General features: G+C 57.7%; 3 protein-coding genes across 3 annotated transcripts; all 3 read right to left on the bottom strand.

The window, feature by feature from the left end:
* Positions 1–2,522: 2,522 nt before the first annotated feature.
* Positions 2,523–4,562, bottom strand: LBRM_29_1710 (conserved hypothetical protein; the record flags this gene model as incomplete). The annotated part of the gene is made up of 1 exon (XM_001566465.2): positions 2,523–4,562. One exon carries the CDS (start codon positions 4,560–4,562, stop codon positions 2,523–2,525), a length of 2,040 nt encoding a protein of 679 aa, XP_001566515.2.
* A 1,551-nt stretch (positions 4,563–6,113) lies between these two features.
* On the bottom strand, positions 6,114–7,250 carry LBRM_29_1720 (conserved hypothetical protein; the record flags this gene model as incomplete). The annotated part of the gene is made up of 1 exon (XM_001566466.2): positions 6,114–7,250. The coding sequence occupies one exon, from the start codon at positions 7,248–7,250 to the stop codon at positions 6,114–6,116; it is 1,137 nt and encodes a 378-aa protein (XP_001566516.1).
* A 2,878-nt stretch (positions 7,251–10,128) lies between these two features.
* LBRM_29_1730 (conserved hypothetical protein) lies at positions 10,129–16,749 on the bottom strand (the record flags this gene model as incomplete). The annotated part of the gene is made up of 1 exon (XM_001566467.2): positions 10,129–16,749. The coding sequence occupies one exon, from the start codon at positions 16,747–16,749 to the stop codon at positions 10,129–10,131; it is 6,621 nt and encodes a 2,206-aa protein (XP_001566517.2).
* Positions 16,750–17,776: the final 1,027 nt, after the last annotated feature.

The following is a 17,776-nucleotide window of genomic DNA, read 5'->3' on the forward strand; positions in this document are numbered from 1 at the left end:
ATATATAAGCAAAAGGCACAGAAAAAAGTCGCAGAGAGGGGCAGGGGGGGGGTGGAAAGGGAAGAACTGACGGGACGGAGCGGGATAGGGGTGGGGTGGGGTGGGGCGGTCGAGAGGGACGCCAGGAAGGGCCAACGAAGAGACACACGCACGCCACCGCAGGAGAAGAAAACGAAACAAAAAAGAGAGAGGATGCTCCCGAGAACACAGGCCGACAGACACACACACACACACACACAAGCGAAAGAAAAGGGAGACAGAAGACAGCACGGTAAGGCACACAAGCACAGAGACAGATGGACAGACACACACACACACGCAGGTGGGAGAGGGGGGCTGCACACCGAGGGGCCAGTAAGGAAGAGGATGGAGAGTGAGGGAAGCGTGGAAGAGGGGGGAGGGAAGGGATGGGGAAGCAACGACGAGTCGGACAACAGACCAAGAAAAAAATAAAAGAAGGGCGCAAAGGCGCACTCGCAGGAGGACAAGAAGCAGCGGAGGGCACAACGCACGAAGGTGAGCCAAGAGCAGGGGAGGAAGGGGCTGAAGAGGGAAGAGGAGGAGGGGGACCGAGCCACAGCGATGCCTGCATGCAAAAGAGAGTACGTGGGTGCGTGGGTGGGGTCGACACGCTCAACACACGCACCCGCACACGCACACACACACAAGAGAGTGGAGAAAACAAAAACAGCAATTGTGATAGAAAAGATGGTCCGAAGAGAACGAAAGAATATCTCAGCGTGTGTGTGTGCGCACCACACCTTCGACAGCCCCACAGTGATCCCTGATAAGCGCCACGTCTGCGGTAGTGCAACGCAGAGAGAGAAAGAAAGAAAGGTGTCTAGAAATAGTGAGTACACACACACACACACACCCTACGTGCAATGGCTGGATAACGTACCTAATGAAAATGGGCGGAAAGGAGGAGGGGGAGGTCCAAGAGAGGCTTCAGTGGAAGAGCACCGTTCGAGAGGGAAAGGGGGGGAGGTTCTGAAGAAAATAGAAAGCAGTATGAACACACATGTGTGCATACGTGCAGACAGACGTACACCCAGAAGGGAGAAGCGAGATGCGCGCACACGGGCACCCGAAGAGTGGGGCGAGAGCAAAGATGAAATGCGGGTGGTGACTCGGTGAAGGGGCGGTTGTGCAACTGATGTGCGCGCGTCGGGATCGCACGAGAGACGGAAAACAAGGAGAGACAGCAAAAGAGGAAGCGTGTGGAGTGTGGAAGGAAGAAGAGGTCATCAGCGCAGACACACACATATGCACAGCCTTGTGCACAAGGGCGTGTCGTTTCATGAGAAAAGTGAACAAGAAGAGGGCCCGTGCTGCGTCTCCGTAAACCTTCCATATTCATGAGGAAGAATAGGGGTGAAGGAAAGGCGAGGCTTGTGGCAGAAAGGGTACAGCGGAGAGACGCAGCGTAGTACTTTAAGGTTGTACCATCCGCATCACACCTCGCCTGCCCCCTGGCCCTGCTGTTGGGTGTCGCCTTCTTTTTTCTTTTCGGTGCTTCTCCTTTTCCTCAGCATTCCTCACTCGACTCCATCCCCGGTACACCTCTTCGCCTGCCACGCCCCCCCCCCTGGTGTCTGTGTATCCCCACCGGACGCACTCTGCGCACACACAACAGGTCAAAACAGTGGGGGACAAGTGCAACAAAGGGGGGGTTGGCGCACACGGGATATCCGCATTGCAAAGTCTTCGTATTTTCTGTAAGAAAATCTCGACTACCGATGTAGAGAGAGCGGTCTGCCTGTTGGGTAGTGCGCTTCGCATTACATGTCTGTTATGCTCTACTGGATCGCATTCCTCCTTTCACTTCTTTGCTGCTAGAGGGTTGGAATAGGTGCTGAGCGCAGGCTTCTCTGCCACTTCCTCAATGGCCTCCGCTGCTGAAGTACCCTAACGCTTAACGTAGTGAGAGAGAGGCTGATATAGGCAGAGCGGCGGGAAAGAGAAGACGCGCGGTGAACTAAGCTAGCACCGGCATCCGGATGGAGGGGGGGGGGAGATTGACTGCAAAGTAAGAGAAGAGCACTGTGTTAGCACGAGGAAGGAAAAAAAAGCTACAACGTGTGACCTGGGGTCATGACAGCGTCAGACAGAACGCACACAGAGACGCGTGTGGGTCTATGCACATGTATACATGTGCGAAACTGGAAGAATGCAGAGTACAGCTGGGCACGGTGTTTAAATGGAGTTCAAAGCATCGCATTCCCGTCCCTCTACGCTTTACGCCAGCACACACACACACACACACACACACATCCACACATCACACACATGCAGAAAGCGAGCAATAAACCCCAAAACAAAAGGAGTGTGTACGACGCAGGCACAGAGGTTGGACAGAGCCAATACAGAAGGGAGAGAGAGACGGAGAAGTGAAGAGGAGGTTGACTAGAGCGAGGCAGCTAAAGAAAGAGGGGAAACGAGCGTCGCGACCTTACACCCTCTCCTTTCTCCTCCTCTTCGCTCTCTCTCTCCAGAAACATGGTGAATACAGACCATCCACCCTAGTCAATCTTGATGCTGCTGTAGATCTTGCGCACGAACACAATCGAGCAAATCACACCGACCGCGCCAGCCGCCATTCCATACATGTACGACACCATCCCCATGTAGGCAAAGTAGAGCACCGCAGAGGCGAAGCTGCTCACAGAAACATGAGAGGCAAAAAAGATGGCTGACATGCAGAACATATGCACACCGGCACCGCCGGGCGCGAGGTACGCAATCCACCACCAGCGATGGTTCTCGTAGCACAGAACGTAGTACAGGCACGATACGGTGACGAGAGCGCAGACGAGAACCCAAATGCTCGCTGTCACAGCGAGGAAGCCGAAGGAGTAGTAGATCTGGCCTTCCCACAAGTCCTGCATGATATAGTACAGCTCGATCACCGCGACGATAAGCGGTACAGTTGGCCAGAAGACGTACGTGAAAATGGGCTGGTTGATCAAGCTCTGTGCCGGAATCTCGCGAGCGAGACGGCCGACCCGGGTCGGGTTCGTGAGGGGCTGCTCGCGGAAGGCCAGGGAGCCTCCCAGCACCGTCAGTGGCAAGCTCACCGCAATGAAGAGCGCCAGCACCTCTAGTAGCGTCGAAAACGGGATGGCAGTAGTGGCGCCGTGCGACTTGTTGATAATGAGGATGAGGAAGTACATAAGCAGCATCGCACCCGGCAGCGTGAGGCTGCAGGTAAAAATGTGCTTCCAAGCACGGCAGTTGAGGTATTGCAGCAGCACCCCACAGACGTAGCCGCTAATGAGCGACGTGAAGACGGCGGTCAGCAAGAGCGTCGTGAGGAGCGCGCCGCGCCGAGAGGGTGAAAGAAAGCCCATAAGCGCAATAATGAGCACTACCGCAACCGTCGTGAGTATTTGCAAACCGTTGGCGACAAAGATGGCAAGCCAGTTCGCCTGAGGTGGCGGACGGAACACGTCGGCGTGGATCAGCTTCCACCCCATCTCCTCCTGCAGGTCATCCGGGTCTTCGGAGTTGTAGCGGTTAAAGTCTTTATGCAGCGCTCGTAGTAGTGCCCCCACCACGGCACTACCGATGAACAGCACCACCATAAGCGAGAGGATGATGAAGAGGATGTGGCCAGCGGGGGCGGCAGCGGCGGCGGCGGTGAGATAGAAGTCCCACCGCGTCGCCCATTTGACCTTCGAATTCTCTTTCCACTTGACACTGTACGTCCAGTACACCATCGTCTTGTTGAAGATCACATCCCTCATATGGAGGCTGCGCGTTGACTCGAGAACCTCCGGATCGATGTCCATCTCTTTGCTGCACTCTTCAGATGCGTTCCAAGCAATGCTTCTTGCCTTGACCTCGATGAAGACCACGATATACTTCCGTTCCATCTCCGGCGTTGTAGCGGTCGTCTTGCTGTCGGTGTTGTAGTGAATTGTGAAATCAAGGTGGTTGTTCAGCAGTGTGGCTCTCGCACTCGTGCATTTGGCAGGGAGTCCAAGCGGAAACCCCCGCTGTGCGTAGATCCTAACGTCTTTGCCGAGCTTCTGGGCGCACTTGCTCATCTGCGTCCTCTCCGGGTCGGTGGAGAAAACCGGCAAGTTGTCGATGTTCATGTACACACGGTACCACTTATTGATCATATTTGAGAGGGTTTTTGCTTCCTTGCTGTGAATCCTCTCGTTGTTGGCGACAACGTTGCAATCGGGGAGAGGCATGCACTTCACGTCCTCCAGCATCTTGACGGCGTACAGGGAGTTGAGCATGCGGTCACCCCAAATAATCTCGCCAATGGACTCCTCCTTGAACTCTAACATTGCTGGTTGACAGAAGGGCATCTTTGCGTAGTCGATTGGAAACATCTCCGACGAGGAGCGCAGTGTATTCGCCATGAATTTGACGGCATCGCCCGCTTTGTACGACGTCTCCGCTGCACCAGGCACATAAAAGGCGTTTGCAGGGGTTGCGGCCACAGCGAACAGGTGCAGCACCACCAGTATGGGGAGCAGTAGTAGCGGACGCCACGCATCACCGCCGCTGCCCCAGCGGGAGTGCACACCTTGGGTGGAAATGGGCATTGTTGCAGAGGAAAATGTCCCCGAAAAAGGCGTTCACCTGTGTCGCTTGTTATGCTCTTCTATTTATGCGTCCCAAGCATATGTGCAGGCAATACAAGCCGGTCGGTGAGCGACTCCTTCTCTTTTCTTCGTCAGCTCGTTCTCTTGTGGGGCTACGCTGCCTTCCAGGGGGGGGGGAGGAGGGGTTCTGTTCTTTCCTTCTCCAATGGCTCCCTCTTCCTCTCTCGAAGTCTTGCCACGACTGAGGATATCAGCGATGGCGGCGCTGGTGTCTCAAGTACCTTCGTCCCTTTCTCCTGCTCTTGATTTATTTAGTCGATATGCTGCACTACTTCTCGTTTCACCACACGATGAGCGACACGTGCGTGTCGCTTAAAAGATGCCTCGTGGGAGTGCAGCTGCGCGCTCGTGTGGACGCCTATGAGGCTCAGCAAGCGGTGTTAAAAGGCTGGAGTGCAATCTAAGGCCCAGAGATCAAGAGGCAGCGAGAGGTGAAAGGGGAAGTTGAAGAAGGCGAGGGAAAGGTCGGAACAAGACACGCACACACACACACACACACACACACACAAACAACGAAACAAAGACTGAGAAGGCTCAGCGTGGGGGGTGGTGAAGAGCTTGAGGCGAGACGATGTGGGTGTGCACATGAAAGAGCACACGTGCGCGAGCAAAATAGCTACCAAAAATGAAAAAGAGAAGGCCACGGTGCACAATCCAGTACAGCTCCAGAATTTGAGGTGGCGGATGGATGACGGGAGGGAAGGAGAAGAGAAGCAGAGGTTTGTGAGTGTGCGTGGGTGGAATGGAGCAGGGAACACTGCGAAGTCGGTATTAAGGGTAGTGTGTGCGGATGTGCGTGCGGGGGTACGCCGTTGCGATCCGAAAGAGACGAAGGTGGAGAGAAGGAAGAGGAGAAGATACAAGTGGGAATGGCGCGCTAGGGCGAAACGTTCCCTGGAAAGCCTCACTCCGAGTGCCTGCATGCTCGTACACAAGCGCACACTGGGAGAGAAAGAGGCTGAGGTGCCTAGAGAAATAAAGCTGCCAGGCGTGTGCCTCTTCTTAGCGAACCACGTGACGTCGTGGACTCCCTCATCATCGCATACTCGCACAAATGGTCCCCCACCCACCCACCTCCAAACAGTGCTTGGGATCCACAGGGCAGGTCACCTGCGCCACGTCTGCCCCTCGGCTAAGAAGAGCGGGAAGGAGCTTCGTTGTAATGCGCCGGCTCAGAGCGCACTGCACCGCACACCGAACAGTGCGCACACACACGCAGTAGGGCAATGATGCACACACACACACACACGCACGAAAAAAGAAGCGCCGGATATTTAGAGAAAAAGAGCGGCACAAACTCGAGCAGCCGAGGGCAATCAAAAGCCCGAAATACGCCTATCGTTTGCACGAATGAGGAGGAAGAAGCTTCATCACGATGCACAGGTTAGTAGATGAGAGAGCGAATGAGGAGCAACCGCCACCACACGCACAGGCGCAAAGGTGGGCGCGAGCAAAAGAAAAACAGCCCAACAACAAGAAGGGGCCACGCTGCTACACCGTCTTGGGCTTGTGCAGCGCCTCTTCTGAGCCATGGTTCACGTCGAGAGCAACAGCCTTGGCGCCATTTGAGCACTGCGCGACCCCAGGAGCACGAAGGCGGTTGAGAAAGTCGTAACTATTACTCCTGACATGAGCGTCAGCACCGCTGCTGCCGTTCTGCCGCTGCGTTTCTCGGGCGATGACGCGCATCTCCTCGCCGATCATGTCATCGATGCCGCGGTGGTCCTTAAGCCACATCGTTGTGGTCGGCGGTACACCTGGAACGGGGCTCGTGGTACCGCCACCAGATAAGCGAACCTCCTGCAGCTCTTTGCGGCGGCAGAGAGCGTAGGTTGCACCGTACATCACAGCCATCCCCAGCGCGCACGCTGCCCACCAATGTAGGCCACCTCCAAAGAAACGGCGGAGGACAATGTCCGCCAGCAGCCAATAAGTGAGATAGATCGTCACCACGAAGTCGAGCACGAGCTTGCGACGTTGCAGGAGCGTTGCAAGAGGGTAGGAACACAGGAAGGCCGCGAACATGTGTTGTAGGTAAAAGCGGCGCTCACTACCATCGCGCAGCCGGCCGGCGATAGAAGCGTCGACGTCAGCAAGCGCAGGATTCTTTTCCACTACACCAGGTGTAGCGGCGTCGCGGCGAAGCCTCTCATCCAGCGCCTGCGCTTCTGTTCCAGCAGACACGTCCACAGGGCTCAGGAACAGGGAGGCTAGAGGCACGTGAAAGCAGTAGCTGAGCTGCTCTAAAAATGATAGTGACGCCGCCGGTGGTGCTGGGGGAGACACTGTTGTTGTCGTTGTGGAAGAAGGAGTGACGGCCAGGGAAAGGTCAAGCACATTCGCACGCTGGTATACAATTTCACCGAGCCCGCGGGCTCGGTGAAGTCCTTGCCATCCTGACCGTGCGGGCGTAGCGTAGGGTCTGTCGGGCATGACCAGCGACAGTGCAGGTGGACCCATTTGTGGTGTAGTCCTCTCTGCGACGGCGGCAGTGCCCATCGACAGCTCCGCCACCCCGAGCAACACCCGCGTCAGACCAAGCATGACAAAGAACAAGCTCACAGCATGAAGTATTTGGAAAAACAGAAAGGCGGGGTTGCTGATAGTGCGACCGAGTCCAAGCGCCATGGTTCGTGTGCCTCAGCGATATGTAGAGGGCTGCGCAAGACTCTCTTCTTGTGAGTGTGTGGATGCAAACGATCGAAAGAGGTGGCTCAAGTCAGTACCACACAGAGAGCGAAAGACAAGGGTTTTTGGTAGGTCGCACGAGCAGCGGAGCAGAGAAACACAGAAGACAAAAAAAAGAGAGGAGGAGAGATGCAAGGAGGCGCTGGTGTGTATGTGCGGGCACGCACTGCCGTCTCTCAGGTCAGCACGCGCTGAGGTGTAGAAGTAAGTGGTATGCCTGCTGCTGTGCGCGCTTGTGGAGAGGCGCCTGAAGGCAAGTACGTGAGGTCGTGGTATGGGGAAGGGCACGTGCGCCCTTCTAAAACTAAGGCCGGGGGGTGAATGACTCAAAAGTAAAAGGATATCACACACGCACACACCTACACCTACCCCAGTCACCGCCTCAATGGATACTCTCACGTACCGTGACCGGGTGTGCAGGCACGCACGCGCAGAGGCGCAAACAGTTGGACCCTTAAGGTAGACGGACAACGCCAGGAGTGCTCAGGCGTGCACACAGGGCAGTTTGATCTCTGTTCGATCGTTGTGGAGGGAAAAGGAAGGGCGAGGGTAAGAGGGCGAATGCACAATGATATCCCCAGCGAGTCCTGCTGTCGTTTTGGGAGGGGGTGGGGGGAGGGGCTGTGCGCATAGGTGTGGAGCGGTGATTCCGTCCACATAAGAGAGGAATGGCACAACGGCATGCAGAGGGAAAGCAGGTGAGATGCAGATACGAGAGAGAGAGGGGTCGAAGGCAAGAGTGCCATCACCGACAAAGGTGGCGGAGGTGTGAGGGTGAGAACAACAGTGAAGGGCGCAATGACGTGCCGAGAAGAAGTAGAAAGGGAGTGCAGTGCGTGGAGGCAAGGCATCGGTCTTCCACGAATGCAAACGAGGCAGGCGTGAAATCGTGCCGAACAACTGGCTTATCAAAGCAGTGTGCAAATGCCTGCAGAGAACCAAATCATCATGGAGAGGAGAGGGGTGGAGGCGTGATGCCTGGCGACTGTGGAGTAAGACAGTACCACCATCGCCTTCTGGTCTTTTTGTGTTTGGTATCTCGCGCTTTTGTTGTCAGCAACGCCGAAGGTGAGGGAGTGCGGCTCGTGCAGCAGGAAGGAACGCAAATAACGGCAACGGTCACACAGGCACACATATTCACAGAGAGACAAACGCGCCAAGGCGCGCAGTAAGAGAGTCAGTACCTCGTCATCAGGAAGACAGCGCGCTGCCATCTTTCTCCTCATTCACCGCTTCGTCTATCGCCACGGAGGTGATCTTCAGGAGCTCATTCTCGAGCACGTGGCTCTCCAAGAGTGCCAGCTGCCACCCGAGCTCAGCGAGTCGCTGCAGGAGTTCCCTGAAGAGGATCAGTCGGTCTCCCATAGCAGCCCGCACACCGTCGCGTAGCTGCATGTCCTTCACCTTGTATGCGGGCAGCACCTCTGAGGTAGTCTAGAACAACCAGTCTTGCACAAGATTGCACCACATGTCAGTGGGAGTGTAGAGGTCCCAGTGCTGCCTACACGCTCCGCTCCTCCCCTTGCGTTCCTACTAAGAAAGCTCACCTCTTTATAAGAGACTGGGTGCTGGTGATGGCAGTACTTGCGCTGCTGCCACAACCGCCACATGTGCTGCTTGCCTGCGTCATCGTACTGCTGACGCTTGGCGAAGATAGCGCTTTGCCATGCAGAGTAACGTTGCCGTCAAGGGGGGGGGGGGCAGCCTGTGTGAAGGGCCATTACTTCGGTAAAGTCGGCTTCAACGAGTATCCGACTCAGCTGATCTGCGCCGTGGTCCAGCACTAGGCACCACGAAACCCAGTGTCATTGCAGAAAGTGGGCAGCGTGCCGCAGTCACTTCTCTTGGCGTTGCCTCCTCGTGCTCCCTTGTATCTCCCAACTTGTTCGCTGTGGGACACGCATTCCGCTTTACTGACTAAGAGGAAGGAGAGGGAGGAACTAGGGAGGAAGGAAGGACGAGCGCGTGCGTATTTTCTGCCAAGAAAATGCTCTCTTGACGCGACAGGTGCCACAACTGACTTGTGAGCGGTGGGCAGATGAGCATTGGTGACACAACAAACCGCACGGCGCAGGCCCAGGTGTTAGTGGATGCAAAAGTGAAGAGAGAACGACGAGAACAAATGTACGGATGTGGCTCGCAAAGAAAGATGAAGTGGAGACTTACACTTTGTTCAACCAACGCGTACACACGTGTGTCGTATCCTGCCGTGGTATCCCCTCCTCCCTGGCATGCATGTAGGTGTACAGATCTCTCTGGGTCCTCACGCCACCCATCTCACCGGCATCTCTTGGGTTGCCTGAGGGGTTCAGTGGCGCACACGACAAAGCTACGCATCAAGCAGCGCCGGGGGGAGGGAGGGGGCGGCGGCGCCGCGGAGGTATCGCTGCCGATGGCACCCACACAAGGCAAAGAGAGCGAGTCTGGGGGAGAGGGAAAGTTATACGAAGTTTCAAGTCATTGCTTTCGCTGGAAGTGCAGTCAAACCCCTGAAAGGGGTGAAAGCACCATCCCCATTTTCTTTTCCAGCGTCGAGTGTCATTTGCCCCCCCCCCTTTTGTTGTCCCTTTTTTCCACTTTATACGGCTGTGCGAGAAGGGAGGGATTGCGTCAGGGCAGTGGAAAAAATGGGGGCGAAGTGGCTGGCTCGGATACTGCACATTGACGCCTCAGTGCGCGCGCGCACGCCTGCGTGCCTGCGGGTTAAATGAAGAAGGCGCAACATCGTGCTCGAAGGGGAAAGATGACAGCAGAGCTCTCTACACTGCTCCTCTCAAGCTAGAAAGTGTCTCCCAGTTGTCCCTCACCTACCCTGCCACTACATCGCTTCATCACAACGACTCTCCCCATCAGCGGCACTCTGCACAGTCAAAGTGAAAAGCTGAGAGATGGCGCGCCGTTCCTCCGGTGTGAACGGGGTCGTCGTCTCCACGCGTGAGCGCAGCTGTGCAGAAAGGCTTGACAACAGCTGTACAGAGCCGTGGCGGTGCACGAGAAGCGGCACTGTTTCTTGAAACGCTGTCATCAACATGGGCAGGTGTTCGCCAACCGCACGCAGCGCACCGCCAGCGACCACGTCGTCTGGCGTAGCAGATGTGGAGTGATGCGACTGCAGCGACGCAGACCTTGTCGGTGCCGCCGCGACGAGCGCCGCGGCCAGCGGCGAGACGCACGTCCCGAAGACGCGCGTGAACTGGCCAACGTCGACATCGTCGTCATCGTCGGCGTCATCGAACTTCCCAACCTCGTCTTCGTCTCCTTCATCTTCATTTGCAGCATAGGCGGCGTCATCCGCGTCGTCGTCGTTCGCGCGTGTTTCCTCCTCCATATCCCCTGCGGCGTGCGAGAGATGTGACAACGTAGACGCCAGTTCCTGTTCCAGTGTCGAGGCCATCAGCGACTCGGTAGGGTACACAGCGCAGCCAAAGACGGTAAAGCACGTCGCCATCTCGGAGATGTCCTTGGCCGATTCAATTGTCTCCACCTGTGTGAGGTCGCGAGTACTCACGTGCACGGCTGCGTAGCGGGCAGCGTGTCTGTGTTGGAAAATGAGGCGCGCCACCGGTGCCTCCGTCTCGTCCCAGGATCCGCCGGTACCGTCATGGCCAACCTCGTCTCCGTCGCCTTCCCTCCCCGGGCGAACGGCACGCACCCACACCGCGTGAGGGGCGGCTGAGGTGGCAACTGCACACTGCAGCAGTGGGCGCAAAATGCGACGCTCTGCTAATGTGAGGACGCCGGTTTCTGGTGAAGAAAGTCGCTTCTTCGCGTCTGCTTTGCCGAGACACGCGCACCACTCCTCTGGCGGTTGCAACCACGGCAAAGGTGACGTCTCCCCTGCAGCTGCTGTGGCGGAGGCTTCCACCCACAGGGCCTCGAGTCGTTCCTCCACCTCCGAGGCGTAGCGGAGCACCACCTGCGGCAAAGGGGGAACTGTCGTGTCCAGCGAAGCCAACACCGCGTCTGTCACGTCCACGCTGACGTATGGCACCAAGCTTGAGATTGACAGTGGCGGCGTCTCTGCGGAGGTGTCGCTGCCAGCGGCACCGGCAGACAAGAGTTGATGTTTGTCATACCACTCCAATGAGTGCTCCGCACACGCCACAATCGCTGCCGCACGCACCGCCCAGGGGGTGCATCCTAACAACAGCCCCATAAGGATCAGGTGAGCCAACTGCAGCGGTAGCGCACGGTCTCGCTCTACCGAGCTCGCCGTGTTTCGGACCACCTGCGCTGCTGCAACATTCTTTCCGTTTCCCTTGCTCATCGGCACATCGGAAAGCTGTGGAAGACACCGGCAAAGAAGCGCCAGTGCGCCGGCGAGCGGCGTGGGCACCGCTGGTGAAGCGGTGCGGAATCTCATCGCTCGCGTTGGCAGTGCTTTCGTTGAGGACGGCGCCGCGCGGGCGAGGCCGTAGCTCGCAAAGGTTAACTCCAGTGTCGAGGGAAGGGGGTGGTGCGGGGTTTCACCACAGCCTGCCCCTCCCTCTTTCGTGGTAGCCCATCCATAGGCGCTGCTGAGGGCGCCCACCCACATCTGTAGCATCTCTACACACCACGTTGTGTAAAAGTAAGCGGTGGGTCGCTCATTATGCGCCAGGAGAGTCAAGAGAACGGCAACATGTCCAACCGGCAGCGGCTCCGCAGGATGGGTGGTCCGTGCGCTGCTCTGAGAGTGGCACACTTCCGCGTGCAACCGATGGACGACGTCCTCGGGATCGGCTAGCACGCGAAAAGACGGGATGTGCAGCTGCGGCTGCTTCGACAGAAAGCGGTAGAGTGTTTGCATCGTCGGCACTCGCTGGACATCGCTGAGCAGCTGCCGAAGCGCTCTGTGGACGGAATCGGGAGGGGTCGTAATGGTGGCACCGGCAGTTTCACAGACAGCGTAATACAACACTTGTTCACGTCCATCACGGAATTCCGCAATTGATGCGATACCCTGATAGGTAGTAGGGAGGCAAGACGTGCCGGGCGCAGACATACTCGACGCCAGCTGTGGGAGCGTTGCGGCAGCTGATTCGTGTGGATGCGTCTCTACTTTGCCTCGCCCCTCCGCGGGCAGCTCCACCTTTCGCAGCATCACGCGCACATACAGCGGCGGGTAGTGCATGGCGGCCCACATCCGAAGCACCCACAGGCAGCCGTGTGGCGTGATCTGATTCCTCACGAGGTCGATGATGCACAAGGTACGTTGCTGCCCGTCCCACCAGCTGCGGCGCGGCGTCGGCGTACTGACGCTGTTTGGACGCACGACAAGGAGAAGGAGCTGAATGCCGTGCCCAAAGGCGCGGTGGCGACTGTCTGCCGGCGTCACGTCGCTGACACCACGCATCGTATACGGTGTCCCGACAAGCTCCTTGCAGGTAAAGAAACGCCGTTCGTTTAAAGAGAGTGCCAGAGACTGCGACGGCGCGTTGTCTGTGGGGTCAGGCAGTCTAGCAGTGCGGCACAGGTCTCCTAGTTGCCGCCGCGCAAACTTGTCACTCGGCATGTCACCGGCAACGTCCGACGTGACGTCCTCCGCAACGAGATTTGAGCGAGGCACTCTTGGGCTTCCTGCCACACCGACTGCCTCCATCACCCGCGTCTCACGCCTGCGCGTCACGTACGACGCACAGTGCTGCACAAAGGTGCTCCACAAGGTTAAGACCCTACGGTCTCTGAAGGTAGGGAGTTTTGGTACCTCTGGAGGCTTTTCCTTTGCGGCGGCGCACGTTGTGAGATAGTAGAGTCCTGGAGGAGACGGCGTGTCACTTGATCCGCGGGCTTTGCCGGAAAGGGGTGCATCGCGTCCCGTGACCGCCGCAGCCCGTGCGTACCTTCGCTGTCGACCATACTGGCTGAAGACGGGGATGCGCAGGGCGTCCAGAATGAGCAAGGCGTGCTTGCAGCAGAGGAAAAGCGCCTGACGCTTTGTAGCACCACAGCCAACGGCGTACCGCCGACCGTATGACGCTGGCAAAGGCATCTCCACAATGGCCCGATGTATCGTTCCAAGCTCTGGGTGTCGTACCGCGTACTGACGTACCATCCGATAAACGTCGGAGCCGTTGTTCGCGAAATACTCTGCTACCTGGCGAAGCGCCCTTTGACTAATGTCTGTGTGGTAGACAAATTGGAGACTAGCAATGTCACACAGCGCTTCATCGTCCACACCAGCAGCGCTGGCTGGCGCTGTCGCACCCGCGTGTGCACTGCTCGTAGACGAGGCTATCGACGGCATACCAGCCTCATGCTCAGCGGAATCCGTCGTGACCGCCTCACATGTCGAGGTGCGCCGCTGTTCTTGCACGCGAGCCCACACTGCACTTTCGCTCGTAACCTTGCGCAGCGGCGGCGGTATGCGACGGAGTGACTCTGGAGGCAAGGCTGCGCCGCGTACCAACGGTGCCCAGCGCCCGAGCGCTCGCGCCGTGTCGGCGTGCTTTCTTTGCAGGAGCGGGTGATCGTAGAGCGGCTGGCCTGCTGCATCGAGCAGCATCTCTGCGTGCGCTGCGCACAGAAGAACTGCATCGTCGCGGGTGGGGCCCTCACCTTGCGCTATGTACTCCGGCATCGGTGGTTGCGGCTCTGACGACGGCGAAGAGATGGATGATAGCGCGTCAGTGTGACTCTCGTCCACCAACGGTGGCCTCCTCTTTGCTTTGGGACGGTGGCGCAGCGTGACGGGCAGCACCACCTTCGCAACATACAGTGCGCCATCTTCTGAGCCTTCTCGCTTGCTGCACGCGCGCACGATAGAGAGCGCCATATCGGGCGACTTGCCGTGGCGCTCCAGGTAGTCGCGTAAGCGAGTGGTTGCCATTACATCAGGCTGGCGCACGGACGAGAGCGTGTGATTGTACATACGGCTCTTGTGAACATCCTGGTCAGGTGACACGATAATGCGGCCATCAGCGTCTGGCGCCGCGTCCCAGTGCATGCGGGGCAGCCGCTCTTGACATGCACGCAGCTCCCGCAAAAGGTCATCTTCGCGGTTGAGTGTGTTCACGAGCGTTCCCGCTTCTTCGGATAGCAGCGCGATGCGAGCTGAAAAGCGGCCTCTCGCATTCTCTGCATCCACAGCCTTGGACAAGTGCCTACGTTCTCTGAGATTCAGCCCCGAGGCTGCGATACGGCCCACAAAGCCCTCCATGGCCCGCACCGGTGCTGGCAGGGACTCTGGCGGGAGCTGGGACGGGTCAAGCATGGGCTGCGCCGGGTCGTAGAGAGGGATCTGTGCCCGCATCGCGAAGGATTCCAGCGCCTGCGCCATAGCAGCATTGCCGCGTACCAGACAGAGGCGATTCAATGCCGCCAGTGTGCGCAGTGCGTGCACGGCAGCAGCCACCTCAGCAAGACGATGTGTGTAGGACACACCAATGGCAACGAACGACTGTGTGTAGGGAAGCGGTGAACTGGCGTCGACATCCTGTTCCGCAGTCAACGCTGCCCCTGGTGTGGAGAGCGGCACCGTGATGGTGGCCCGAAAGACGCGTCGGTCGCGCTGGCCTAATTCCTCTACAAGCATGAGCTCGGCCAAAAGAAAGTTGGTTGGGGAGGTTGCTGATGTGTAGGCAGTGTCTTCAGCGTGCGGCGCGGGCTGCGAGACAAACTGGCCCACGTAGCGCTCCAGAAGCAAATGCGCTGACTCAAAGTCACGCAGCGACGGCTCGTCTATAAAATAGCGCACCGCCAACATCGCTTGCTGATGCTGCAGCAATATGGACTCCTCAGAGGGCGGCGCGGTGCCGGCGCGAGCCCCAACAGCGCTCCTTGGTGAAGGAGAGGCACCTGAGCCCCCTCCGTCTCTGCGAGAGTAGGTCATTCCGTCAGCCGCCCGCGAGTAGAGTGGCGCCTCGATTACGGCTCTACCAGGCCCCGGCGTCACCACTGTTGCTGCCGCAACCGTAGACGGGTGAAGCTCCTCCACCAGCTCCATCGGCGGCGGGGAAGGAGCGGCATACCTGTATGTGAAGTCGCCCGGTTGCGCGCACCAGCGCTGCATCTTTGCGCACTCTACGGCGTGGACGGCCTGATTCTCACGGTTGTCGGGGTAAAGAGCGAAGCCCACAGCGTCGATGATGAGCTCCGCGTGCATGCAGGCGAGCAAGACGGCCTCTTTGCGAGTAGGGGCTTTTCCCATGGCGACACGCTTGCCAAAGCGTACAGGCAAGGGAAGGATGAGCTGTGCAAGGAAGAGGCCTTCCGGCATGCTCAAGCGCTGGCGCGTCTTCGAACCCTTGTCGGCATCATCATCCTTCATGGCGCCACTGCGGCAGCCTTTCAACAATACAAGACGCAAGTTCGCCTTTAACGAAGTTCGATGAACTCGAAAGAAGCGCTCGATGCGCACGTGGCTGCTCGAGTCAAAATAGTGAGGGGATGCCAACGTGAAGGCGAGAGGAGCGAAGCCGCCGCGCTGCACCGGGGAGAAATGAACGCGATCGATTTGGAGTTCCTTCTCCTGCCGTTGTTGCGCAGACAATCCCAGCAGCTGCAGCGGCGGCGGCGACGGGGTGTCAGGTGGTGGTACCACTTCCGCAGCTGTGATTGGCGCGTCACTCGAAGACGCGGCGGTGATGATGTTGGCCGCGGGCATCGGAGCCCACCGCCCTGCCGCCCGCGCTGCCTCCGCGTGCTTGCGCTGCTTTGATGAAAGCTGAAACAGCTGAAAGCCCAGTGCATCGATGACACGTTCGGCATGCATGGCAGCCACTGCCTCAGCCTCCTTGGCTGTCGGTGCAAATCCTTCCCCGTAGCGCTCACCGAACTCCACCGGCAGTGGCAGCCGCCAGCGAGCATGGTACTGCGCTGCCTTGCCGCATCCCTGCACCTGCCGCACCTCCAAGTCGACAACAGAGGAGGAGGGGGTAGCGCCACTGGCACCAGAGGCCGATGGCTGCAGTAAGCGTCGCACAAAATTGCTCACCTTCGCCTTGGCGTACGAGTCGATTGTGTCAATCGTCTCTATTGTTGTAGCCAATCTGCTGCTGCCCGTTGGAGAGACACATGAAGAATGACCAGCAACCGCGGCGCCATCAGTCGTGAATACTGTCCTAGAGTTGCCAGAGGCGGCCAGCTCCGGCTCCGGCATCAAAACTTCAACCTCAATACTGGACCAATCGTCAGTGTTGTCCTTGTCGTGCGCAGCAGTAGTCGAGGCAGTACTTGGGTGGCGCTGCGACGAAAATGACGACCGGAAGCAACGCTGAACGAGCATGACCGTGGGAGCCACAGCTCGCAAATGCACAAGTCGCGGCGCTGTTACTTCATGCGTTAAAGCCCGGAGAGGCGAGGTGGGAGGGGTACACCTGTACGCCATGAAGCTGCCATTTCGGAGAGGAAGTGCGTAGTTTTCCAGCAGCGGCAACGTAGAGCCTCCGCAAGGATCGGTGTAGAGTGCAACGACATCTACTTGCCTTCTTCTCATCACTACACACAAGCGGCGTGGCATAATACTCAACAGGCAAACCAATTGGCGCTTGGAAAATCTGCCAGTCACTCGAGGGGGAGGGCGCAGGTGCAGGAGGTGCCCGCTGCAAGACAAGCACACACGCACAGATCACAAGGGAGGAGAGGCAGACGGACAAGACCGACGAAAAGGGAAAATACCGCAACGCCTGTCTTGAGCTGGCGGCGGGGTGAGTAACGAGAGGAAGATGATGACGTAACGTGAGAGGGCGGTCACATGCATAGGAGCGTGCAAGACGCGGGCAAGAGCGATGAACGCAAAGGAGAGACGTAGAAGCGAATGGAAGAAAAATAGGAATAGAGAGGGTGAGGAAGTGCCACGTCTATGTGCATGAACAATGGGGACAGCAGGAGATGAGCAGGCCAAGATATCCACACATACATGTATACACACCGAGGCAGAGAGAGGGAGAGACGAAATCCGGCTACTTCACTCTCGATTGGTGCTGCAGATGTGCACGTCCCCTGGCACCAGGGCACGGCTAACTCGATGTACACGGAGCGGGTCTCCTAATTACTTTGGCGCCTCCTTTTTCTTTTTTTTTTTTGGGGGGAACCCTTTGCTCTCACGTACTTCGTTATCTGAGAAATATTAGAGGCGTGGACGTGTGCGGGTGTCTTGGATGTCTGGTGTGTACGTGTGGGTGTGCCACCCGCTCTCTAAGTGCGACTCATATGTGCTACAAGGGCGACTTGGTTTTGATGCTCTTCCACACACACACACACCTCCTCCACTTCCTCTCAACTAGCATCACCTCCACTGCCAAGTGCTGTTATCACCTTCCTGGGCTCAGCCACGCTTCCAGCACAAGAGGGAGGGAAGAGAGGGGGGGGGTAGAGACAAGCGCAACAGCAAGGCAAGTGTGAACTCTGCCCGTCCATGAGTAGGTCAGAAGAAGTAGGAAAGCTCCAAAGGGTAAGTAAGTGCGAGACCACGAGCAACCGGCAGAGAGAAGTTGTACCAAGGAGGGGAAGATCAGCGTGAGTAGTGGGATCCCAATAGCGCGCAG

Source organism: Leishmania braziliensis, chromosome 29 (genome assembly GCF_000002845.2).
Source record: "Leishmania braziliensis MHOM/BR/75/M2904 complete genome, chromosome 29".
Taxonomy (NCBI): Eukaryota; Euglenozoa; class Kinetoplastea; order Trypanosomatida; family Trypanosomatidae; genus Leishmania; species Leishmania braziliensis.